At 56.4% G+C, this 24,322-nt stretch overlaps 1 protein-coding gene and 1 long non-coding RNA gene across 9 annotated transcripts in view; both read left to right on the plus strand.

Annotated features, from left to right (window-relative positions):
• The window catches only part of HSPG2 (heparan sulfate proteoglycan 2), a 101,694-nt gene that overhangs the window by 58,518 nt on the left and 18,854 nt on the right, over positions 1 to 24,322 (plus strand). For 4 of the 8 annotated variants that reach the window (XM_082372267.1, XM_082372269.1, XM_082372270.1 and 1 more), the window contains 31 exons: positions 5,659 to 5,751; positions 6,077 to 6,157; positions 6,382 to 6,612; positions 8,317 to 8,430; positions 9,619 to 9,746; positions 9,885 to 9,971; positions 10,989 to 11,047; positions 11,238 to 11,405; positions 11,559 to 11,669; positions 13,645 to 13,745; positions 13,844 to 14,024; positions 14,913 to 15,038; positions 15,184 to 15,336; positions 15,417 to 15,559; positions 15,885 to 16,020; positions 16,101 to 16,255; positions 16,474 to 16,624; positions 17,365 to 17,534; positions 17,620 to 17,761; positions 18,200 to 18,351; positions 18,529 to 18,664; positions 18,762 to 18,913; positions 20,070 to 20,205; positions 20,342 to 20,493; positions 20,858 to 20,996; positions 21,088 to 21,239; positions 21,842 to 21,977; positions 22,095 to 22,246; positions 22,447 to 22,585; positions 23,200 to 23,351; positions 23,567 to 23,714. In XM_082372267.1, the coding sequence (XP_082228393.1) occupies positions 5,659 to 5,751; positions 6,077 to 6,157; positions 6,382 to 6,612; positions 8,317 to 8,430; positions 9,619 to 9,746; positions 9,885 to 9,971; positions 10,989 to 11,047; positions 11,238 to 11,405; positions 11,559 to 11,669; positions 13,645 to 13,745; positions 13,844 to 14,024; positions 14,913 to 15,038; positions 15,184 to 15,336; positions 15,417 to 15,559; positions 15,885 to 16,020; positions 16,101 to 16,255; positions 16,474 to 16,624; positions 17,365 to 17,534; positions 17,620 to 17,761; positions 18,200 to 18,351; positions 18,529 to 18,664; positions 18,762 to 18,913; positions 20,070 to 20,205; positions 20,342 to 20,493; positions 20,858 to 20,996; positions 21,088 to 21,239; positions 21,842 to 21,977; positions 22,095 to 22,246; positions 22,447 to 22,585; positions 23,200 to 23,351; positions 23,567 to 23,714 (4,276 nt within the window). The remainder of the gene's footprint in view (positions 1 to 5,658; positions 5,752 to 6,076; positions 6,158 to 6,381; positions 6,613 to 8,316; positions 8,431 to 9,618; positions 9,747 to 9,884; positions 9,972 to 10,988; positions 11,048 to 11,237; positions 11,406 to 11,558; positions 11,670 to 13,644; positions 13,746 to 13,843; positions 14,025 to 14,912; positions 15,039 to 15,183; positions 15,337 to 15,416; positions 15,560 to 15,884; positions 16,021 to 16,100; positions 16,256 to 16,473; positions 16,625 to 17,364; positions 17,535 to 17,619; positions 17,762 to 18,199; positions 18,352 to 18,528; positions 18,665 to 18,761; positions 18,914 to 20,069; positions 20,206 to 20,341; positions 20,494 to 20,857; positions 20,997 to 21,087; positions 21,240 to 21,841; positions 21,978 to 22,094; positions 22,247 to 22,446; positions 22,586 to 23,199; positions 23,352 to 23,566; positions 23,715 to 24,322) is intronic. The other 4 variants (XM_082372268.1, XM_082372272.1, XM_082372273.1 and 1 more) reach the window with 3 other exon arrangements.
• Positions 8 to 5,652, plus strand: LOC309618755. Its single transcript, XR_014238614.1, has 3 exons — positions 8 to 1,179; positions 2,410 to 2,613; positions 3,506 to 5,652. It is a non-coding gene; the product is annotated as an uncharacterized lncRNA (long non-coding RNA).

The following is a 24,322-nucleotide window of genomic DNA, read 5'->3' on the forward strand; positions in this document are numbered from 1 at the left end:
TGTGACATGCAGCAGGGCCTGGCAGACCCTGCCTGATCGCCAGCTCTGAGCCAGGCCCCTGCCGAGCCCTGGGGCCAGCAGGGACTCAGACACGAGTTGACCTCAGAGCAGTCTGGGCCGGCAGGGGGGCATCAGCCATGTCATGGTTAAGCGTGCAGCCTTTGGGGTCAGATAGGACTCGGTCTAAACCCAGCCCTGCCGCTTCCCAGCTGGCTGTCTTTTGATAAACCTCAGCTCCAAAGCAGCTCGGAGGATTAGAGCTCATGCCTGGTGCATAATAAGTGCTCGCCTGTTAATGACTATTAGCTTTCGCGCAGTTAGTCAACAAACAGGTCCTGAGCGAGGCCCTGGAAACACAAGGACAAATGAGACAGTTTCAGTTTCATTCATTTGCTCACACATGGAATTCCCTCTGTGCTGTCAGCCCTGTGCTTGGTGTTGGGTATTCTTATTAGAGGTCATATTTACTGATCTCTTACTCTGTGCTGGGCACTGTTGCAAGCACTTTTACATGTCATAAATCACAACTGTATGAGCTAAGTACAACTACTGCCCTATTGCATAAGTGAGAAAACTGAGGTGAGAGAGGTTAGGTGACTTGCCTGGGCTCCCGCAGCCTGAAGGTGGCAATGCTGGGATTCCAACCAGGTCAGAGGCCGCCCTTAAATACTACACTAGTCAGAGTCTTTGCTCCTCCAGAGTCATGGTCTAGCGCGGAGGTGATGGGGCGGTGGTGTTAGTGGCACGGTGGGGCGCAGGGTCTTGGGCTGGACTCCAGGGCAGCCGCCCAAATGGGTTCTGTGAGCGGTCAGAGCCACCTGGGGGCACCCAGGGAAAGTGGGCCTTGGTACAGGCATCCCCTGCTGGCTGAGGCCGGTGTTCAAGCAGACGTGTCCCCACGCCCAGGGCCCCAGGAAGGTCAGGGACACTTAGGAGGGGGTGTTCAAGGTTGCCCTGTCCCTGTTCCTTGGACAGACCCACGTATCCCAGCCTCCTCCCAGGGCTGGCTGCCTTCTGGTCCCTTCTCCCTTCTCCTCCTTTCCTGGCCTCCGTGTCTTCCTCCCTACTGCCCTGCAGCTCCAGACCTTTCACTCTCTCTCTCTCTGACTCCCTCTCCTGGCATTTCCCTGTGCCCCACAGAGGGAGGCATATTTTGCGCGGATGCGCCAGGCTCACCAGGTAGGCCCGCAATCTGAGTGGTGTGAAACTGATGTGACGTGGGCATGGTGTGTTCTTGGATGCCCTCCGCCCCGCGTGGGGAGATGCCCAGTGCCCCGGGCAATATGGGTCCACGTGGACCCAGGTCGTGCCCGATGGCCCACGGTCAGGGCACTGCTGTGCCCAAGCCCTGTGATAGCAGGAGTTAGAACCAGGAGGGGTGTGTGCCTCATCTACAGTGTGGTCGGGTCCTGGTGCCAACTTTCTGTGGCCAGAGTGGTGGCTGAGTTAGCCAGGAAACTAACTTGATGCTAAACCATGTGACTATACCTAGCCCACCAGGTTACCCCAGCGCTGTCTCCCAAACAGCCTCCATTAACCATCTGTGTGTGTAAGGCCCTCCACGGCCTGGAGTTAACCCTGTGTCTCAGCCTGGAGAGGGGAGCATGCGTCTTTCTCCCCAGTCCGCGTGGGCCTTTCTGGCCGCCATATCCACGGGGAGAGGACACCCCCAGGGCTCCAGCTCTGGGGCTCTGGGAGGGTCTGAGCTGGCCTGTGCCCTCTACCCGTCAGAACCGCATGTCCCTCTCAGAGGAGCAGTTGCGGGCAGCTGTGGCTGCTGGGAGGATCCTGGGGCCCCCACAGGGCAAGGGCCGGACACAGCAGCTGTCACAGGGGACAGCCAAGGCCTGGCTGGGGACAGCCTGTGTCTAGGGCCCCAGGGAAGAAACCAGAGAGCGCAGTCCAAGTAGGAGCTTGGGGCTGAGGCCCTGGCCTTCCTGGGTCATTTTCCCCCAGGCCAGGCCAGGCCCCAACCCGATGCCTGGACCACTCCAGTGTTGCCCTTGGGAAACATTACAGAACTGTGAGTGGCTTGGGCTGGTACCATGGGCATGCACGGAACGTGAGGCCCAAGGAGCCGTCTCGGCACCACATATGCCCCTGGGGCTGCCTCCAGCCCCTCTAGCCTGAGCTTGGGCAGAACTGTCTGCCCCTCTCTTACCAGGGGCACCCACTATATGAGCTTCTCCCCATAGTCTGGGCCCATTCCAGGTAGCTCCACCAGTCTCACGGGGAGCAAAAGGGCAGCAGGTACAAAGGCCAGAGCGTCAGGCATCGGCACTCGTGAACAGATAGCACAGGCGTGGGCGGCTGGTTGGGCCTGGCACGACCTGGGGGCAGGCAGAGCCTCACGGTGTCCTTTCTGTCCTTCTGCTCCTTTCCTCTGCCCTCCCTCTCTCGGTCCCCCAGGTGGATGAGGCCCAGAGGCGGATGGATGCCGAGATCTGGCAGCTCCTTTCCAGCTTTGCTGCCCACCCCCACCCCCCTCACCAAGGGCTCTCGACCCATCCCCAGCCGGCAGCTGCTGTGCAAGCAGCTCTGCTCTCCCCCTCCTCCTCCTCCTCCTCCTCCTCCTCCTCCTCTGCTTCTCTGTCTTCCTCAGCAGGCTCTCAGGTATGTGCCAAAGCACCCACCAAGGGACGCCCCCCCCACCCATCATGTTTTCTAGACTTCAGTTTTTTCTGAACCAATTTCACAAATTCTGCCATTTCTGCACACCACTTGGACAGTTATTTACTCCAGTTTTTTCTTTCAACCAATCATATACCAACTCAATTATGCTAGTTTTACATTTTTAAATACACATTAAAATAGCCACTAAATTTTATTTATTTATTTATTTATTTATTTATTTATTTATGGCTGCATTGGGTCTTTGTTGCTGCACATGGGCTTTCTCTAGTTGCGGTGAGCAGGGGCTACTCTTCATTGCGGTGCACGGGCTTCTCATGGTGGTGGCTTCTCTTGCGGAGCACGGGCTCTAGGCATGTGGGCTTCAGTAGTTGTAGCACGCGGGCTCAGTAGTTGTGGCTCTTGGACCCTAGAGCACAGGCTCAGTAGTTGTGGCGCACGGGCTTAGTTGCTCCGCGGCATGTGAGATCTTCCCCGACCAAGGACTGAACCCGTGTCCCCTGCATTGACAAGTGGATTCTTAACAACTGCGCCACCAGGGTAGTCCCAAAATAGCCACTAAATTTTAAACTGTTCTCTGGTGTGCCCCGTAAATCATCTTGGGATCCACAAGGGGCATAGCACCAGATGTGAGGAGACACCGACCCAAACCACAGCCAGCGAGAGCAGTTGGGGTGTCCGGGTCCAGACAGGGGAGCAAGTTGTCCAAAGAGCTGGGCCAGGACCTGAGCTGTGGGGCTGGGGGTGCGGTTTCTATCCCTCTGCCCTCCCGGGTCTCCCTCTGGGGTCTGTTCTCACCCCCGTCGGGACCATCTCTGCCCTTTTGGCCCCCGACCTGTTCGATCCACTCTCACCACCTGTCCTTCTGTCCTAGTTCTCTCTCTCCTACAAAGGCTTCTCTCTGCTTCCTGAAAGCCTCTATTATTGGCAGCTGCCCAAAGTCTTCCTGGGGAACAAGGTAACAAGGATTTGGGGGGGTGGGGGAATAGGGGTGTCATCAAATCCTAAAATATCAGAGGGCCCTTTGTGAAAACCTTTTATGACACAAATGGGTAGACCAAGGCCCAGAGAGGGGTCCCACATTCAGGTCAAAGTAGGGCTGAGATCGAACCCAGCTCAGCTCTTACCCTTCAGCAAGCCACAGTCCCCTGGCAGAAAGGCTGTCTTAACTGGGAGGTAAGGCACCTCTTCTTCGGTCTCCCTTTACCCTGTATCCAGATCACTGACCTAGCTCTTGGGACTGCATTCATTCATTCAAGAAGCAGTAAGTACTTACTGTGTGCTGTACTGTATATGGGCAGAATAAGACCCTGGCCTCCCAGAGTTCAATGTTAATCTGATTATCATTCCTGTCATGTCGGAATCACCATCATCATCATCATCATTATTAGTAGTAGTATTGCATTTGTACTAGTATTGTTCCAGAAATGATTTAGAGTGCCTCTTAAGAATACACACAATATGCAATAAAATAACATTCAGAGAAGCAGACAAGACGCTCTGGTTCAGGGGGAAATGAAGGTAAGAAGCTTGCTGGAGCCAAGGGTGGAGCTGGGCGCAATGAGGAGTTAGCGAGCATTGAGGCTGTGTGCTCAGCAGGCCCTGTGCTGAGTGCAGGGTTTTACGTGGCCTGCATTACTTAATCCTCATACTACCTTTCAAGGTAGGTATTATTTTTATTCCCATTTCCATAGGAGGAAGGTTGGGCTCAGAGAAGTTAAGTGACTTGCCCAAGGCTGTCCAGACAATAGAGCTGGACTTGAACCCCAGTCTTAGACTGCAGGGTCTGCTCCCTTAGCCACCCTGCTGTACACACCTGCAGCTTGGTCCTAGACATGGCGATGAACTTGCTGGCATCCAAAGAAAACGGGAAACCAGCTGTTTCGTGGTTATCTGGTTATGCCCCTAAATTCCTTACCTCACCCTGAGCTTGTGGAGAACATCCTCAGGGCCTGTGTAGCCCAGGGCCTGGCATGTCATCAGTAGGTGTTTAATAAATGCTCACCAACTGAATGAACACAAATGAGCAAATGGGCTAGGCCTGACACAGTGTGGTATTGACCTGAACAACTGCCCTAGCGGCAGAGGAGAGAAAGGAAAGTCCTGTGGGGCAGAGCTGGGGCCTTGGCTGCCCAAGTGGAAGCCCCCAACAGCAAACATAAGGCTCTTCCAGTTGTGAGCAATAGGAAACCCGAGTCCAGCTGGCTTGCCCGCAACGAAGAATCTATTGGCTCATGAAAGTACAAAGCCCAAAGATAGCCGGTATCAGGCATGGCTCGATCCAGGAGCTCATTAAGACTTTATCTCAGCTGGCATCATTCTCCAGCTTCCCGTCTGACTAGTAAAGGGGGTTTTTCTGTTCCAGTAGAAAGGGCAGAAGTACCAGGTTCACATGTTCATCCCTGCTGGAGCAGAGAGGGGGAGTGGTGGAATGTGCAGATTGGCTAGACCTGGCTCATGTCTCCGCTTTAGAGGAGGAGGGGCCGGGCCCCTCAAACCACACAGTCTGCCTGTAGAACATAGTTTCCTTTAAAGGAAACCAGGACTACAGTTTGCAAAACAACGGGGGAAATGGACTCTGAGCAAACAAACAAAAACCACCTGCCCAGGAGGCAAGAGTTCTGAGGGGCAACTTTCAGCATCCCCTTGCCCCCGCCATGGCTGAGAACTTTTGAACCTTCTGCAACCTCCCTGTGGTGGTCACAGTCATTACCTTTGTCTGCTTTATGGGAAATTCCTTTAATGGAAGGGACTTGGAGCTTGTTTGCTGGGATCGTGAGACAATGGGAAATGGGGAACCCCATAAAACAGAACAGAGGCTTCTCAGGGTCACTGCCACCAGGTCTGAGACTGTGAAGGAACTGATAGATGTCCTGTCACTTAGGCAACCGCCGGCCTCCGGTTGGGTGGGGAGGACAGCACAGGTGCAGAAAGGCCTCCAGAGGCTCCGCCCCCTCACCTGTCTGGTCGCACACACCCCAGAGGAGGGCAGAGTCAGGTTGTGACTGCAGGGCTTGCCTCTTGCAGGTGGCAGCCTATGGTGGAAAGCTGCGGTACACCCTCTCCTACACAGCGGGGGCCCAGGGCAGCCCGCTGTCTGACCCTGATGTCCAAATCACGGTGAGCACATGGGTTCCACACCGAGTGGGCAAAAGGGGAAGGTGGGGGTTGGGGGTACCCTCAGTGTTCCTTTCCTTTCAGTCCAGCACTCAGCTGGCCTGGCACCCACCCACTAGTTAGGCCCATGCCCCCGCCCCACCATCTGTTTGGACACTATGTAGGCAGAGGCCCAGCTGCTGGAAGACGGGGTAGTGGGCATGTACCTGACTCCTTTGGGTACATGAGCTTGGGAGATTGGAGAGGTAGGAGACTGGGATTGGGAGAGGAGCCCACTGTCCCCGAGAGCCCCTCAGTTCCCCTCCCAAGCCCACTCGTGTCTCCCCAGGGCAACAACATCATGCTGGTGGCCTCCCAGCCAGCGCTGCAGGGCCCGGAGAGGAAGAGCTACGAGATCATTTTCCGAGAGGTGAGAGGCACTCGGCCACACCATGTCTGACCCTCTGCACCCTCCACCCTGCTTTGGAGCCTGGCTTTGACACCAGCTACACTGCCTCTCACTCCCCCCATCCTCAGCTAACAGTCCTTGGCCAGTGCCTGGAAGGCAGGGGTTGGGGCTGGGGGCACTGCAGGAACAGCACACAAAGTCCAACGCCCCTCACCCTCATCTGCTGTCTTCCCCCACCAACCCAGGAATTCTGGCGCCGGCCTGATGGGCAGCCAGCCACCCGTGAGCACCTCCTGATGGCACTGGCTGACCTGGACGAGCTCCTGGTCCGGGCCACGTTCTCCTCGATGCCGCTAGCAGCCAGCATCAGCGCGGTCAGCCTGGAGGTCGCCCAGCCCGGGCCCTCAGAGGGACCCCGGGCCCTTGAGGTGGAGGAATGCCGCTGCCCCCCGGGCTATGTCGGCTTGTCCTGCCAGGTGAGTGTGACCGGCCCAGATGCCTCTGCTCTAACACAGCTGGATCAGCAAGCGGTCAACTGGGATTTCCATGGCCACCTGTGATTACTGTCATAACTTTAATATACTCAGCAACATCTCGTTTATTCTTCCCAGCGGCACTGAGAGATGAGTAATTGTCCCCTTTTAACAGATTTTTTTAAAAATGAGGCACTGAAGGGTGCACAGCTTACCCAAGGGCACATAGCTACACTCTGCAGAGGTTAAGACCCAGCTCATGTTCCCAGGATGCCCGCCAGAGACAGAGAGACAGAGACACAAATTAGCCCAAAGCAGAGCATGGAAATGCCTCAGAGTGGTGAACAGCGTGGATTGGAGTAGCATTCTAGGCAGGGAGGGCAGAATAAGCAGAAGTTCCGAAGGAGGAATGTGTGGGGACATAGCCTGCGATGCAGAAGGGTCACCCCTGGAAAGCTGAGTGGGTGGTGCTTCTTCGGGCCTGGAGCAAGGCTCCCTCCAGCAGGGACTGCCAAGCTGTTGAGGGAGTGCTGGGGTCGGAACTGAACCCCAGGAAAATTCCTCTGCCCCCAGTGAATGAGATGGATGGGGCGGGGGAGAGACAGTGAGTCCTATCGGGAGGGAAGAGCAGTAGGGGGTGGAAGAGAGGGCAGGCAGTTGGAGGAACTCCAAGAACATTTGCAGGGTTCAGCTGGAGACTGTGAACACGAGGGCAGGGCCTGAGCTGACTGAATCCCTAGGCACGAAGCAGGCTGAATTCCTAGGCACGAAGCAGGCAACCAGTTAACATTTGATGAATGAATGTGGAACTGGGGAAGGGGGATCGCAGGAGGGAAGGGGGCAGGGCTGCAATGCCAAGTGGGTGGCAGGGAGGTCAAGTATGGAAATAGCTAGCCCCCCACCCAACCAAGGAAGTCCCAGTGGGAAGTCCACATCTCTGCAGCTTTACATCTGTGCACCTTTGCTGTGTCCACAAGAACTTTCAAATCCAAATAGATGAACTTCACGTCCCTTGAGGTTATAAAATTTAACACATTTTGAAGGAGAACCCCTGGGGAAAGCAGAATCCTTGGTGCACGTTTTCCACAGTGAAGCAAAACAGATTTATAAACATCCCTTTGAAATGGTCGGGGAGTGAGGGCCTGGAGAGATTTCAAAGAAGGGGCAGCGAATAGAAATTCATTATTTTCGGAACCCGTGATTACTCACTTAGGATGTGTAAAAACATCCTTGGTTATATGGGTGCTGCCTCTTTCACTTTACTGAGCAAATGTAAACATAATCATAAAGGTCTTCGAGGACTCATTCCAAATCCAGGTCTCCTGAACTCCCTTTTTCCATCTCAGGGTTACGTTTTTCAATAAAGACCCTGACAGAAGAATTTTCAGGGATGAAGTCCTGGGGCTGGAGAAGGGTTCTCCATTAAGAATGAACTATTGTTTCAGTATATCCAGAGCGACTGGAGATGCCAGGCAGGATGGGGGCGACACTGTCCCAGCTCTGGAGCGTTGGGAAAGTGAAGATGGGGGAGGAGAGCTTCCAAGAGAGGAGGGAGGCTGGGGTGGAGAGCTGGGCCTGGAAGTTCCCTGCCAAGAGCCAGTGGGAGTCTAGATGGTGGAGGGGGGATGGAGGAGAGGGGTTCTAGGTCTGCTGTCTCTGGGTGGGACCACAATGGAGACAGAGACCAACTCTCCTCTCTACCCCCAGGACTGTGCCCCAGGCTACACACGCACTGGGAGTGGACTCTACCTTGGCCACTGTGAGCTGTGCGAATGCAATGGCCACTCAGACCTGTGCCACCCGGAGACCGGGGCCTGCTCGGTAAGATGCAAGCAGGGCCAGGGCAGGGGTCAGCTTGGCTGGGCCTGGGTGGGGTGTCAGGGCTGGCTGTGGGATAGGGAGGGGTTTGGTTTGGATAGACCCAGATCCAGGGGCAAGGTCGTGGGGCACATCCTATGGGGAAAAGCGCCTGGCCCAGCAGGTCTGGGCATCGAGGGGTTGCAGGCATGGTGGGGTGGCCAGAACTATGGAGTAACATCCTTCCTTATAAAGAAAATTTTGGGGGAATTCCCTGGCAGTCCAGTGGTTAGGACTCCACGCTTCCACTGCAGCGGGCACGGGTTCAGTCCCTGGTCGGGGAACTAAAATCCCTCAAGCCGCATGGCATGGCCAAAAAAAAAGAAGAGAAAACTTTGGTTCCTGCTATTTCTTATCACCAAAGTGACACATGTTTTCTGTAGAAGAATCAGACTATAGAGATAACTTAAAAAGAAAGTAAAAATTCCCTGAAATCCTACCATCTGGAGGTAATTACTGTCAATGTTAGACTGTGGAGCTCTTTTGCTCTTTTTCTAGGCAAATATTTATGCAGATTAATATACCTTTCGTTTTACAAATAACCATAACATCACTGTGTTTTATGATCAACTTTTTTCACTTACAAGTTCATGACATCTTTGAATATTTCAGTAGTTTTTTATATCTGAACTTTTCGGAGTGGTGTATGTATAGCTGTCCAGGGTATGTGGTCAAGGACCAGGGGTTGACAGAGCCACAAGCTAAATATAGAATGAGGAATATGCTACGTTAATAAAAGAAACATGGATCTCTTTGGAGGACAACATAAAACCCACACACGTTTTTACGATGAAGCGTTTATTCCCAAAACTCCGCCCCCACATACTCACGTGGGGACTTTCCTCTGATATTACAGGTATTTCGGTAGAAAAATGTAATAAATGGAATCAGTATCATCCTTTTTGATTGCTATTTGGATGGGTGCTCTTTTTAATTTTCTCAGTTCTTTTTTCATGGTTTGTTTCCAGCATTTTGCTTTTATAAACACCACTGAGATGAACATCCTGTAGTGAAATCATTGTGCCCCTCTATGACTATCTCTTTAAGATAAGCTCACAAACATGGAATTTTGAGGTCAAGAGATTACAAAATTGTACAGTTTTTGGTAAATTTTGCCAAATAGCAAGTAGCTGACATCCTTGTGCCTCGCAGCAATGCCAGCACAGCGCCGCCGGGGAGTTCTGCGAGCTGTGTGCACCTGGCTACTATGGAGACGCCACTGCTGGAACACCTGAGGACTGCCAGCCCTGTGCCTGCCCACTGACCAACCCAGAGAACATGTGGGTGCCCTTGCTCAAGGCTCAAGGAAGAACTCCCACTGGGGAGTGGAGGGCATTGAACTGACTTTTGGGGGAGAAGTGGAGGGAACAGGGTGGGGAGTGAGCATCCCATGGCCTGACCTTTGCCTCTTATCCCAGGTTCTCCCGCACCTGTGAAAGCCTGGGAGCTGGTGGATACCGCTGCACAGCCTGCGAACCTGGCTACACTGGCCAGTACTGTGAGCAGTAAGTTTGCAAATAGGAGGGATAAAGGGAGGGGGCATATGGTAGACTCCTAGGTGAGAGTCCTGGATGATGTTGCTCAGAAAGGTCCCTACCAGGATCATGTCCCTCCCCTGCTCAAAACCCTTCCAAGATTTCCCATTGCCCTTGGGACCAGCCCAAGCTCCATACGTAGCTTTATCACTCTTCAGTCTCATCCCACTTCTGACACCCAACTCTGTACTCTAGCTGGGCTTCATTTCTTGACTTCTTCATGTTCATTTCTTTGCATGTGCTATTTCCTCTTCATGGAACATTCTTCACCCTCAAACCGCCTGTTCCTGGCTAACTCCTGTTTAGCCTTCAAGGCTCAGCTTTATTCCCTCATTCAGCACATTTTTATTGAGCATCTACTGTGTGCCATGCAGTGTGCCAAGGTGTTGGAAATAAAGTAATGAGCAAAACAGATTCAGTCCCAGCCCTTATAGAGTTTCCCAACTATAGTGGGAGACAAGATGGCGAGTAATCATACAAATACATAGTTAAAACAGTGATAAGTTCGCTGCAGAGTACAGTCTGCTCCAAGGGAATATAGCAACTCAGCAGTCCCATCCTCTGGGAAGCCTCCTGATTCTCAGGGCTAGATTAGTGCCCCCCCACCATGCCCTCACAACCCCCATAGATGTCCATCACTCTCATTTACATAGTTTCCATGTTAGTTTCCCAACAAGTCAGTTCCATAAGAGCAAGGACTTTATCATGTTTACTGTTATGTTTCAATAACCTTGCATCGTAGTTGCTTAATAAAGATTTGTTGAATGAATGTTTCCCTCAATCCAACCTACTGACATTTCCTCACACTCCCCTTTCTCAGCTCCCAGAGGCCCTGTGGTGGGGCTTTTTTGGTCTCTGAAGTCCTTCCAGAGCTCAGAGCTTCTTCACCCCATACTGGGCAGAGAGCTGAGCTTCTGGCTCCCCAAGTCCACTATGAGGCACTGGGTCCCCTGGGGTCTGACAGCTGGTCCTTGTTCCTCCTTACAGGTGTGCCCCAGGATACGTGGGTAACCCCAATGTGCGAGGGGGCCAGTGCCTGCCACGGGGTAAGTGGGACCATGGTCTTGGGTCGAGGTGATGGGCAAGGCAGGGGACCCATGGAATTTGAGAGATACTAGGTCTGGGGAACAGGGTGAAGGGTGGGGCACGCGAGTCTTTGGGAGGGCAGAGATATCTGAGACAATGGTACATGCTGGGGGCCTCCTGCCTGAATGGCCTCTCCTGTCCCTCCCCCAGCAGACCAAACCCCGCTGGTGGTCCAGGTCCAACCAACTCGGAGCATAGTACCCCAAGGTGGTCCCCACTCCCTGCGGTGCCAGGTCAGTGGGAGCCCACCCCACTACTTTTACTGGTCTCGTGAAGATGGGCGGCCCTTGCCCAGCAGCACCCAGCAGCGACATCAAGGTACACATGGCCCCAGGCCCCTTGGCCATTCCAATGGAAAGGGAGGCACAGGTCTGTCCCTGCCCTACTGAGATCCTGTAGGGACCCACACGCAGGACTGGGTGGGGAAAAGGGTGCATCTGTACTGATGAGCTCCCATCTCCTTGCCACCAGGCTCCGAGCTCCACTTCCCCAGCGTCCAGCCTTCAGATGCTGGAGTCTACATTTGTACCTGTCGTAATCTCCATCATGCCAACACCAGCCGGGCAGAGCTGCTGGTCACTGGTGAGTTTCTACTCCTCTGTCCACAAGACTGCCTGTCCTGGGATGGGCTGCAAACTGCAGACCATCTACCAGAGGGGATGGTGGACGAGGACACTGGCCAGGAAGATGGAAAGGGGTGATGGGTCAAGGCTGATATTAGAGGCAGAACTGGCAGGACTTGAGTCTGGTCACTGAGGGAGAGAGAAAAGCCTAGGAGTCTGGATTCCAGCAGCTGGGCAGAGTGCCGTTTACTGAGATGAGAGAGGATCCAATGGGAGGGCATCTTCATTTGGGTTCCGCCAAAAGCAGAGGCTGAGGCAAGGATTTGTGTGTACATAGTTTATTTGGGAAATGAAATGAAACAGGGAAGAGAAGGCATCCAATAAACGGTGTGTCATTGAGCACATTACCACCTAGAGCAGTTGTTACTGAATGCAGCCGAGGCAGCCCCGGGAAACTCCAGAGTAAAACATGCTCCTTGGAGCCCCCCTGCCCTCTGCCCTAGGGCCAAGAGAGCTGGGGTATGGGCACCCCAGCTCGTATCAGTCACTGACTGGGCCCTGCTCCAGTAGCATCGATTCCCCTGCATTCTGTCCCAGCTCATGGGCAGACACAATGGTCACCAGTGGCCTGAGAAAACCCTCATGCAAAGAAATGCAGCGGCTGCCGAAGTCAGGCAGGTTGGTTCTGGAGTGACAAGGGGACATGGGTGGGGCACCAGCAACACCTGCCACCAACAGGTCCGAGGGAACCACAAGTTTGGTTTTGGACTTGTTAAAGTTGGAGAAGCTTGGGGAAACATTGAAGTAGGTACATCAGGTGGGCATTTGGATATGTGAGTCTGGAACTCAGGAAAGAGGCCCTGGCCAGAGAAATGAATTTGGGAGCTGTTGGCATAGGGATGGGGCAGGATGAAATTACCCAGGAGAGTGTAGCTCGAGGACAGGGCCCAGAACAGAGCCCCAAGGAGCTCCAACTGGAACAAATGGAGGAGGGAGGACAGCAAGAGAGTGAGCAGGGGCAGCCAGCAGACAGGAGGAGGCCGGGGGAGGTGGTGAGTTGGAAGTCAAGAGGGGAAACGACTTCCCAGAGAGAGTGGCCGGCCTCACCGGATGCCCCGGGAAAGTCAGCTACAGACAGAGAAATAACCCTCGGAAGTCATGCTTTGACAAGAGCCGTTTGCAGTGGAGAGAAGGGGTAGAGACTGGATGGGAGTGAGGCAAAGAAGGGATGGGAAGGCAGCCAGTGTAGACAACTCTTTCAAGACTCTTGGCTCTGAACGGAGACCAAGAAATGGGGCAGTAGCTGAGGGGTGTATAGGGTCAAGGGGGCATTTTCAGAGATGGAAAATCCTAGAACACATTTGTCTATGGAGCAGAATGATCCCATGGGGAAGGAAAGGAGAGGGCACAGCAGGGGGAGGGGGTCCTTGGGAGGGACTCCAGCACTCAGGAAGGGGAGTTGAGGTGGGGTGGGAGGTGGGGAGAAGTCTCATCCTTCAGGGACCAGGAAGGAGGGAGGTGGGTAGATTTGGGAACGTGGAAAATTCCTGACTAATTGTTTCAGTTCTCTCAAGAAGCGTGAGTAGAAGCCATGGAAGTGGAAGGGGGTTTCAGGAGGGTGGAGAAGCTGGGAGCAGGTGTGAAATGGTTGTTCGGGAGAATAGAAACTCAAACCAGACAGAGAAGCCCAGTTGGAGTGAAGTGTGAAGTGTTAAGAGCTCATTTGTGGTCTGTGATCATGAATTGGAGCCAAGGGGATCATGGTGTGATGTTCTCTGATCACAGCCTGCTGGGTGCTCAGTGCCAGCAGGAAGAAAGTAGATGATGGGTTTCGGCCAGGATGAGGGAGGGCGGTGCCAGGGAGTGGAATGGAATCTAAGCTAGAGTGGGAAGGAAGTGACATCTGGATGGGGTGATGAAGAGGGAGAGAAAGTGGCCACAGCACAGCGGCCTGGCCAGCAGCCAGCTCACTGGGGGAACTCACGTCCCGGCAGAGGCTCCCAGCAAGCCCATCACGGTGACGGTGGAAGAGCAGCGGAGCCAGAGCGTGCGTCCCGGAACCGACGTCACCTTCATCTGCACAGCCAAGAGCAAGGTGGGCGGGGCAGGGAGTGGGCATCGGTGAGGATCTGTCTTCTGGGGTCTCCAAGCCCCACCCGGACCCCCACCCCATCTCCCTTGTCCTGCCTGCAGTCTCCGGCTTACACCCTGGTGTGGACTCGCCTGCATAATGGGAAACTGCCAGCCCGAGCCATGGATTTCAACGGTATCCTGACCATTCGCAGTGTACAGCCGAGTGACGCGGGCACCTACGTGTGCACTGGCTCCAACATGTTCGCCATGGACCAGGGCACAGCCACGCTGCACGTGCAAGGTACACCGTTCATGTCCATGCCTGACCCACCCAGTCCTGGCCTTCCTCCACACCCACCAGGACCAGTGACTATTCCTTCATTCAGCTGACAGTTTCTGAACTACAGTATGGCAGGTCCTGGCCTAGACTCTGAAGAAACAGGGGTGGGAGGGGACAAACAGGAGCTCTGCCCTCGCCCTCCTGCCCTCCATGTTCTGTAGGGAACAAGTGGACAAACAACATAATTACACGGGTGACCAGTGCTGGGACAGGAGTAAACAGAGTGATAGGAAAGTGAGAAATGAGGTGGGAGAAGGGTGAGCTATTCTCCGTGGGGTGGTTGGGGAGGGCCTCTCTGAGGAGGTGACATCTCAGCTGAGACCTGAAGGAAAGAGAAGGTGTTCGGCCACATAACAGCTGGTGGACGAAGCAGCATGTGCAAAGGCCCTGAGGCAGGAGCATGTTGATGTGTTTGAGGGACGCAAGGCCAGCGTGGCTGGAGCCATGGAGGGGAGGATGGGTGAGGGACTTGAAGATGTGGGCAGAGGTGAGTACACGCAGTGGGTCACAGCAGAGAATTCAGATTTTGTTCTAAAAGCCACGGACAGGTCTTAAGTGGAGAAGTAACAAGACCCCACTGACATTTTTTTTTTTTTTTTTGGCCACGCCATGTGGCATGCGGGGTCTTAGTTCCCCGACCAGGGATCGAACCCGTGCCCTCAGCAGTGAAAGAGCAGAGTCTTAACCCCTGGACCACCAGGGAATTTCCCCCCATTGACATTTTAAAGGCTCCCTCTGGCTGTTCTATGGCCACAAGGGGATAGAGTGGAAGCAAAGAGAGCGGCAAGGAGGCTGTTGCCGTGGGTCCCTCCCCACCATGACCACGTACGCTTCCTCCTCCCTCGTCAGCCTCGGCCACCCCGTCTGCCCCCGTGGTCTCCATCCACCCGCCGCAGCTCACAGTGCAGCCTGGGCAGCTGGCTGAGTTCCGCTGCAGTGCCACAGGGAACCCCACGCCCACCCTCGAGTGGACAGGTGAGGCCGTGGCGGGAATGACAGTCTGGGCCTGGCTCTCCTGCATGTGGGGGCCAGCGGCAGGACTCTAGGCTGTGGACTTCAACCCCTGGGGGGCCTGGCAATGCCAATCCCAGTGGGTGCTGACCCCACCTCTCCATGTCAGGGGGCCCCGGTGGCCAGCTCCCTCAGAAGGCCCAAATCCATGGCGGCATCCTGCGCCTGCCAGCCGTCGAGCCCTCGGATCAAGCCCAGTACCTGTGTCGCGCCCACAGCAGCGCCGGGCAGCACGTGGCCAGGGCCGTGCTCCACGTGCACGGTGAGAGGATGGGGCTGAGGGTGGGCGGTTGGGAGCTCATGGCGGCCCAGAGAGGTGTTCTCACAGGGCTCTGTCTGCAGGGGGCAGCGGGCCTAGGGTCCAGGTGAGTCCAGAGAGGACTCAGGTACATGAAGGCCGCAGCGTCAGGCTGTACTGCAGGGCTGCGGGTGTGCCCAGCGCCACCATCACCTGGAGGAAGGAGGGGGGCAGCCTCCCCCCACAGGTGAGGATATCCGTTCGGGCCAGGCCCACGGGCTCAGCCGAGTCCCAGCACTTGCCACCTGCCCCTCCAATCTCCTCTTCTGGTTCCCTTCACTTCCAAGATGGTGCCCTGCTCAGACCTCCCGCTCCGTGCGTCCCGGCGGGTGGCAGCCGTCAGCCTCCTGCTCTGCTGCCTGGCTCCGCCCTCCTTGGCGCCCAACTGGGGCCCTAATATTGGCTCGGAGCTTGCCTCTACTCTTTATGCCCCCTCCTCCTGCCCTCCCTGGCTAGCCCTTGCCAGGCTGCCTCGGGCCCTCGGGCGGCTGACCCTTCTCGCTGTGTGGCAGGCCCGGGCTGAGCGCACAGACATCGCCACGCTGCTCATCCCAGCCATCACCACTGCCGACGCCGGCTTCTACCTCTGCGTGGCCACCAGCCCCGCAGGCACCGCACAGGCCCGGATCCAAGTGGTCGTCCTTCCAGGTGCGGGGCCGTGGGGCTGAAGGAGGGGGAGGGCAAGCCAGGGTCCCCCCGAGGCCTACTCACTCCCCCTCTGCTCCCAGCCTTAGGTGCCAGCACCCCGCCAGTGAGGATTGAGTCCTCATCACCTTCCGTGACTGAAGGGCAGACACTGGACCTCAACTGCATGGTGACAGGGCTGGCCCACGCCCAGATCACGTGGTACAAGCGAGGGGGCAGCCTGCCTCCCCACACCCAGGTACGAGGGCCCCTGAGCCCGTGGCAGGGGACCTGGGGGTGGTCCTCCACACAGCCTGGCACTCCGCACTCTGCACGAGCAGGGCCCGCCCTTATTTCCCTCCCTCTTCAGCTTCCCATGTGGGGCGGCTCCGAGCAGAGGCAGGCACTGAGGCGCAGAGGGAGCGCTGACCGCGGCCTCGCCCCATCCTCACATGCCTCTGTCCTTACCCGGCCCAGGTGCATGGCTCCCGGCTGCGGCTGCCCCACGTCTCCCCAGCTGATTCTGGAGAATACGTGTGCCGCGTGGAGAATGAGTCAGGCCCCAAGGAGGCCTCCATCATCGTCTCTGTCCTCCACGGCAGCCATTCGGGCCCTAGCTACACCCCAGGTGAGGGGCCAGTGGGGCTGGGTGGGGGCCGAGCCCTCCGACCTCCCCTCTGTTCCCGAGGATGGTGCCTGTGGTCTCTTCGATGCCATCAGGACAAGAAGAGGCGCTCCAGGCAGGCTTCAACCCTCCACTCCCTTGAAGGAGAGATGAGGGGACTGAGGGTGGGGACAGGTTGACCTGACTTACCTGGGACCCCATGGGGAGGGTGCTGTTTTCAGAATTCATCAAAAAGCAGCAGAGTCAGGGTTGAACACTGAGTTGGGAGTCAGGCTGACCTGGGTTCAAATCCTGGCCCTACCCTTTATCAGCCTTGAACTGGTTATTTTACCTCTGGGGCCTCAGTTTCCTCACATGTGAAATGGGGACAGTAGCACTACTGTGTAGTGTGAGTACACGGCGTGCACTCTAAAGAAGGGAGTTGTGGCATTATTGTCTGCATCCTTTGGCCCCGCCTGGGCGCTAAAAGACTATGGTTCCCTGCAAGCCAGAGCAGCTTGTCACAGATCAAGGAGTCACGCGTAGGCAAATGGGCCTTGAACTCCAAGTTGAAGGTCAGAGAGGGAAAGAGGGGTCTGGCTGGCCCTGCTGAGGCAGAAAAGCATGGTCCCAGCCCTAGAAGGCCTCCCATCTGCCCTCCCAAGCTAGGGCCTGGTCAGATCCCAGGACCCTCTGCTCCAGGGCTGCAGGGCTGCGGCTCAGGAGCCCAGGCCTCTGACCTGACCAGCTCCTTTGCGCCCCAGCTCCTGGTGGAGCCCCAGCTCCAGGCAGTAGCCAGCCCATCCGCATCGAGTCGTCCTCCTCTCACGTGGCCGAAGGGCAGACGCTGGATCTGAACTGTGTGGTGCCCGGGCAGGCCCACGCCCAGGTCACATGGTACAAACGTGGAGGCAGCCTCCCCGCCCGGCACCAGGTACAGCAGCCCCCCAGGGCCAGCCCGCTGGAGGGGTTGGATGGAGCTGCTCGGCCCCCTCCTGACCCTCCCTGTTTGCACTCAGACCCACGGCTCGCTGCTGCGGCTGAACCAGGTGTCCCCAGCAGACTCAGGCGAGTACGTGTGCCGCGTAGTCCTCGGCTCTGGGCCCCTGGAGACCTCCGTCCTAGTCACCATCGAGGCCACCGGCACTGGCTCCATCCCCGGTGAGTGACTGCCAGTGACAGGGCAAGCTGGCGGGGGCTGAGAGCCTTCCCAGGTGCTGAGGCCCTAGTGACTCCCGTTGCTGACGCGGGGAAGGGGGTGGCAGGAAGCCACACTGGGGCAGGAAGCCCACCTTGGGGCTGGCCACAGGGCCGGCCCAGGAGGACTCCGCTTCTCTGAGTAATCTGCCGTCTTCCCATCACTGTTCTCTCTGGCCACATCACTCATGTTTTTGCTCCTGCCTCAGTTATCCACATCTCTCCCACTTCCTCACTCCCTCTGCAAGGCTTGGCTCCTGCCCCAGCCCTCCCCTCAGGGTTGCTCAGCCGAGGACCTCAAGCCCAGGCCACTAAACCCACAAGGCTGAGCTGGCTCCAGGGTGAACAGTTCTTGCCTTCTCTTCTGGGGAGCGTCTGCTACCCTCGCCCCTTTCCCCGCAGCCCCAGGACCCGTCCCGCCTGTCAGGATCGAATCCTCATCCCCCACGGTGGCCGAGGGGCAGACCCTGGATCTGAGCTGTGTGGTACCCGGGCAGGCCCATGCCCCGGTCACGTGGTACAAACGTGGAGGCAGCCTCCCCGCCCGGCACCAGGTACACAGCGGCAGAAAGGCAGGAGGGGGCCAGCCAGGCCAAGCTGTGGACAGTGGGTCGGCGGGGGCAGCCTCTGAGCTGAGGGGCTGTCAGTTCCCAGCTCAGAGGAACAGGGTAGGGGGTACCTGCTGAGCTCTGAGAAGCGCCCCCCTCACACCCCTGCCCGTGGCTGTCCAGGTCCGCGGCTCCCGCCTGTACATCTTCCAGGCGTCACCAGCTGACGCAGGCGAGTATGTTTGCCGGGCCAGCAGTGGTGTGGAGGCCTCCATCACAGTCACGGTAACCAGGACCCAGGGAGCCAACTTCGCCTACCGTGAGTGGGACCTCCAGGCTGCGCTTGGACAGAGAAAGGGGAAAGGCGGGGGAAGCTGCAGAGAACTGGACTGACCAGTGACCGTCTTCTCCCCCAGCTCCTGGTGGCACCCAGCCCATCCGCATTGAGCCCTCCTCCTCTCATGTGGCCGAAGGGCAGACCCTGGATCTGAACTGCGTGGTGCCCAGGCAGGCCCACGCCCAGGTCACATGGCACAAGCGCGGGGGCAGCCTTCCCGCCCGGCACCAGGTACAGGACCGGAGGATGGACAGGCCAAGAAGGGAACAAGAGGGAGGCCACTGGGGAGTGGAGGTCAAGGGTAGGGTGGGTTGGAGGCTCCTCTGAGACGGGGAGGCCTAGGACCCCACTGCACAAGTGTGTGGGGCAATGGTTAGAACCCAGCCTCTAGGACCAGCCAGCCTAGGTGTGACTGCTGCTTCCACCACTTCCTCGCTTGTGACCTTCAGCAAATTACTTAGTCTCCCTGTACCTTATTTTCAGCATCTGTAAAATGGTAATAATAGTACCTACCTTACAGAATTATCTTAAGGATGAAATGAATTAATTTGCATGCAAAGTGCTCAGAGCTCTGGCTCATAGAAAGTGCTGTGAGCTGTTACTACTGTCATATCATTAGCTATTTTTTAAAAATATTTATTTATTTATTCATTCATTTGGCTGCGCTGGGTCTTAGTTGCGGTGTGCAGGATCTTTAGTTGCGGCATGCGGGATCTTAGTTGTGGCATGCAGGATCTAGTTCCCTGACCAGGGATCAAACCCGGGCTCCCTGCATTGGGAGCACAGAGTCTTAATCACTGGACCACCAGGGAAGTACCATCGTTAGCTGTTATTATTGATATATTTTATAGAATTTAGGATGCCAGTGATTGCAAGATGCACCATTATTTTATGTACCTCTAATGAGAAAAAAAAAACAGACTGTCATTTGTAATTGTAATTCACTGTGAGATGCATCTTGATTTCAGAGACTTAAAAAAGTATGTCTAGGGAATTCCCTGGCAGTCCAGTGGTTAGGACTCCATGCTTTCACTGCCAAGGGCCCGGGTTCGGTCCCTGGTCGGGTAGCTGGGATCCCGCAGGCCACACAGTGCGGCCAAAATAATAATAATAATAAATACAATAAAAATAATATGCAGGTTATCTTCTCCATCCTATTTTTTTTTTTTTAAGTGTCTAAGAATTGATGGAGTGTGGTATTAGTGTTTGCCCAGTTCCCCATGGCTCCTCCGGGCCACCCCTCCCTCCTGGGACAAGACACCCGCTTCACTCCTGAGCAGGGCAGAACTAAAAGCCAGTTCTCAGGCTCAGAGTGAGGCAGGGCTGCAGGTTATAGGTGCGAGGGTCCTAAGAGGGCCCCTTCTGACCTCACCTTCATTCTGGCCAGACCCATGGCTCACTGCTGAGACTCTACCAGGTGTCCCCAGCCGACTCAGGCGAGTATGTGTGCCGCGTGGTAGGTGGCTCAGTGCCCCTGGAAGCCTCCGTCCTGGTCACCATTGAGTCTGCAGACTCTGCGCCTGGTGAGTGGTGCTGGGGGGAGGCTTCCCACTCCAGCAGTGGCAGGACCCCAGAGACCAGCAGTCCCTACCTTCACTCACACCCTCCCCTCCCCCTCTCCTCCCAGCTGGGGATTGACCCTCTGCCCTCTGTCCCCAGCGCTGGGGGTCACCCCTCCAGTCCGGATCGAGTCGTCCTCCTCACACGTGGCTGAAGGGCAGACCTTGGATCTGAACTGCCTGGTTTCTGGGCAGGCCCACGCCCAGGTCACATGGCACAAGCGCGGGAGCAGCCTCCCTGCCCGGCACCAGGTAGGAGGTGGGGTGCTAAGGGGGGGGCCTGAAGGACCCTTGAGACTGCGGAGTAAGGAGCTTTGAGTTTGGACACTGCTTTGCCACTTGCCTGGCCAGTCCTTTGACTTCCCTGATCCTCAGTGTCCTCATCTGCCAAATGGGCTCACACTGTCTACCTCACCTGCCCCATAGGTGGCAAATGCCGGTCCCCCACTTCTTCCCACTGGACCCAGTCCCAACCCTCGGGCAAGGGAATTGAAGGGTCATGAATGGTGGTTCTCCCTGGAGGAGCTTCCCTAAAGCTCCATCTGGCTGGGTCTGGCTGGGATGGGGACCAGGGAAGGGGGTGGGAGCCTGGCTGTGAACCTGCCTCCCCTCCCAGGTGCATGGCTCAAGGCTGCGGCTGCCCCAGGTGACTCCAGCTGACTCCGGGGAGTACGTGTGCCGTGTGGTCAGCAGCTCGGGCACCCAGGAAGCCTCCGTCCTCGTCACCATCCAGCAGCGCCTCGGTCCCTCCCGCTGTGAGTGTCTCAGGGGTCATAACAAATGGGCTGGGAGGCCCCCTCCACCCTCAGTGGCTCCCACACCCTGCCTTCCATCTCACCCTCCCAGCCCAGAGTGTGGTGTACCCCGTCCGCATTGAGTCGTCCTCAGCCTCCCTGGCCCATGGACATACCCTGGACCTCAACTGCCTGGTGGCCAGTCAAACCCCCCACACCATCACCTGGTATAAGCGTGGAGGCAGCCTACCCAGCCGGCACCAGGTATGGAACCAGCAGGCAGGGAGGGCAAAAGCTGGGGTCACCGGCCCTGACGGGAATCAGGAAGAGCTGTCAACAGCCCGTCTGTGCTCATTCAGTCATTCAACAAACATTGAGTGTTCTTGCTGGACAGGCCCTGGACCAGTGCTGAGGATATGGAGATAAGTCCCACTGACCTCAGCTGGATCCTGTACATAACATTCTTTGATTCACTCACTCACTACATTTCCCTGAGAACCTGCTCCAGGCCAAGTCCTGGTCCTGGCACTAAGGATTCAAATGGAATGAGACCACTGCCTGCCCTCAGGGAGCTTACAGGCTAAAGGGCAAGGCAGACACGCCATGTGACAGCGCTGTAATAGGCGTCACCGGGGAGGGCCTCAATGGGCTTTCTGCAGGGGTGACGGGTGAGAATAGTCCAAAGGCTGGAGACACTGTCCACACAGCCCAGAGCCTCAGGAAGGCCACCGAGGGAGTTCTGAAGGAGGCCAGGGTGGAGGCTACCCCAGGCAAGGCAGTGAGGCTCCCGGAGTCCGGGGGCAGCAGCAGCAGCGCCTGAGACATGGAGGTGCTGCCCGCACCCCCTGACACCTGCTCCCCCTCAGATCGTGGGCTCCCGGCTGCGGATCCCCCAGGTGACGCCCGCGGACTCGGGCGAGTACGTGTGTCATGTCAGCAACGGTGCTGGCTCCCAGGAGACCTCACTCATCGTCACCATCCAGGGCAGCGGCTCCTCCCACAGTGAGAACTCCTAGGGCAGGGGGTCTAGGCAAGCGGGTGCGGGGGAGGCAGCGGGGTGCCTGGCACCGTCACTGTTGTCTGACTCCGGCTATGTGGTGCACTCCTCTCTGTCCCCAGCGCCCAGTGTCTCCGCACCAATCAGGATCGAGTCCTCGTCCCCCACGGTGGTTGAAGGGCAGACCTTGGATCTGAACTGCGTGGTCGCCGGGCAGCCCCAGGCCACCATCACGTGGTACAAGCGTGGGGGCAGCCTTCCCACTCGACACCAGGTACGGAGTAGAGCCTGGCAGTGGGGTGGGCAGTGCAGGGACAGCCCCCCATGGGCAAAGAACCCGAAGCATTAGCTGGCAGTCCTCCCTCCTGCCCTGGGTAGACGGAGGGTAGCCTCAGCTGGTCTGATGGAGGAGGCCTGAGCCAGCCGGTGACCCCTCAGCCCCTTGACTCCCTCCTTCCTTATCCACACCCCTAGGCCCACGGCTCCCGTCTGCGGCTGCACCAGATGTCCGTGGCGGATTCAGGCGAGTACGTGTGCCGGGCTAACAACAACATCGATGCCCAGGAGGCCTCCATCGTGGTCTCAGTCTCCCCCAGCACCGGCAGCCCCTCTGGTGAGTCCAGTGAAGACCCAGGAAGGGACTGGGAGACGCAGGTACCAGTGTGTCCCGGGGAGGAAAGGCCCTGTAGTCAGAGCCCTCAGACGAGGGCGGTGGTCCAGGACGGGGGCTCAGCAGAAGGATGCCTGGGTTCACATCCTGCCTGCACCACTAGGGGCCTTGAGGGAGTGACTCTCCCCTCTCAGCTTCCGTACCCTCATCAGTGAAGTGGGGATGTCGATCATGCCATCCTCAGAGAGCTGTCCGATACAGTGGCCACTAGCCATACATGGTCATTAAAATTAGTTAAAATTCTAAATTCATATCCTCACATTTCAAAAACAAAGTGCTCAGTAGCCACACATAGCTGGTTGCCACTGCATTGAACAGTGCGGATAATAGAACATTTCCATCATCGCAGAAAGTATGTGAATTTTGTGAGGACTAAATGAGTCAATGCACGTAAAGTACTTAGAACAGTGCCTGGCATACTGTAAGTGCTTAATAAGTGTTAGCTATTCTTACTACCTTGGGGGGTGGAGGTTTCTACAGTTGAGGCTCCCACCAACCCAGTTGTTCCCAAATCTGACTATGACCAAAGCCCCGACTTGCTCTTTCTGTGTGCCCAGTCCCTGGCGGGGCCACGCCCATCAGAATCGAGTCGTCATCTTCACACGTGGCCGAAGGGCAGACCCTGGATCTGAACTGCGTGGTCCCTGGACAGGCCCATGCCCAGGTCACATGGTACAAGCGCGGGGGCAGCCTCCCCACTCACCACCAGGTATGGGAGTTGGGGGCAGGACATAGTGGGAGGGCTGCTGGATGTGCGGGCCCTGGCTAGGGGCCTGTCCCCCAAGCTTTGCCCAGGAAGGAGGGCCTGGGATCCCCTTGTGGGGTGCAGTGCCTGCCTGGGTCAGAGGTTGGACCCTGGCCCCAGCCTTCAAGGATTCCGAGTGCCATCTCATTCTGCTCCTCTCCCGTCCTGTCCCTGCTCAGGCCCACGGCTCACGGCTGCGGCTGCACCAGGTGTCCCCGGCGGACTCGGGCGAGTACGTGTGCCGCGTGGTGAGCAGCTCTGGCCCCCTGGAGACCTCAGTCCTGGTCACCATCGAGGCCTCTGGCTCTGACACTGTTCTCGTCCCTGGTGAGGATCCCTGCAGTGGGGTTGGGAAGCAGGAGGAGGGAAGAAAGGAGGGGTCGAGAGCCAGATCGAGTGGGCTTCATCCCTAGGGCCCGAGAGCATGGGCTTTGGAGTCTGGCTTGTGTGGGCTTGAGTCCTGGCTCCTCTGTCCACACTCTGAAATGTTACACGAGGGATTCCTCTCGGTGTGTCACTTTCCTCATCTGTAAAGTGGGGCTAGTAGAGCTCTTGCAGCAATTACACGAGTTCCTTAAAGGCTGGAATTGCACCTCTGGGATCTGAGAGGGTGATTTTAGGTGGTGCCCTGATTAAACATTTTTTTATATTAATAGTGATAATGTTAGGGAAAAAACATCAACACGTCAGACCTGTCATGATTGCGTGGAAATCGTTGCCTATGATGGGGCTGTGTGTTTAAGGGTTTTCTTAAGTGAATCAATTGAAAGGAAAGTTTAAAGGAATTAATAGCACAGGGAGCACATGGCCATAGCAGACATCATGATCATAGTACCTGAATTGCTAAGTAATGAACGTGATATGCATTTACCAGGTGCTGGGCCCTGGTATTTTTACACATATTAACTCATTTCACTGTCACAATAACCCTTTGA

The sequence above is a fragment of the Balaenoptera borealis genome (assembly GCF_965194805.1).
Source record: "Balaenoptera borealis genome assembly, chromosome: 1".
In the NCBI taxonomy this organism is placed as follows: domain Eukaryota; kingdom Metazoa; phylum Chordata; class Mammalia; order Artiodactyla; family Balaenopteridae; genus Balaenoptera; species Balaenoptera borealis.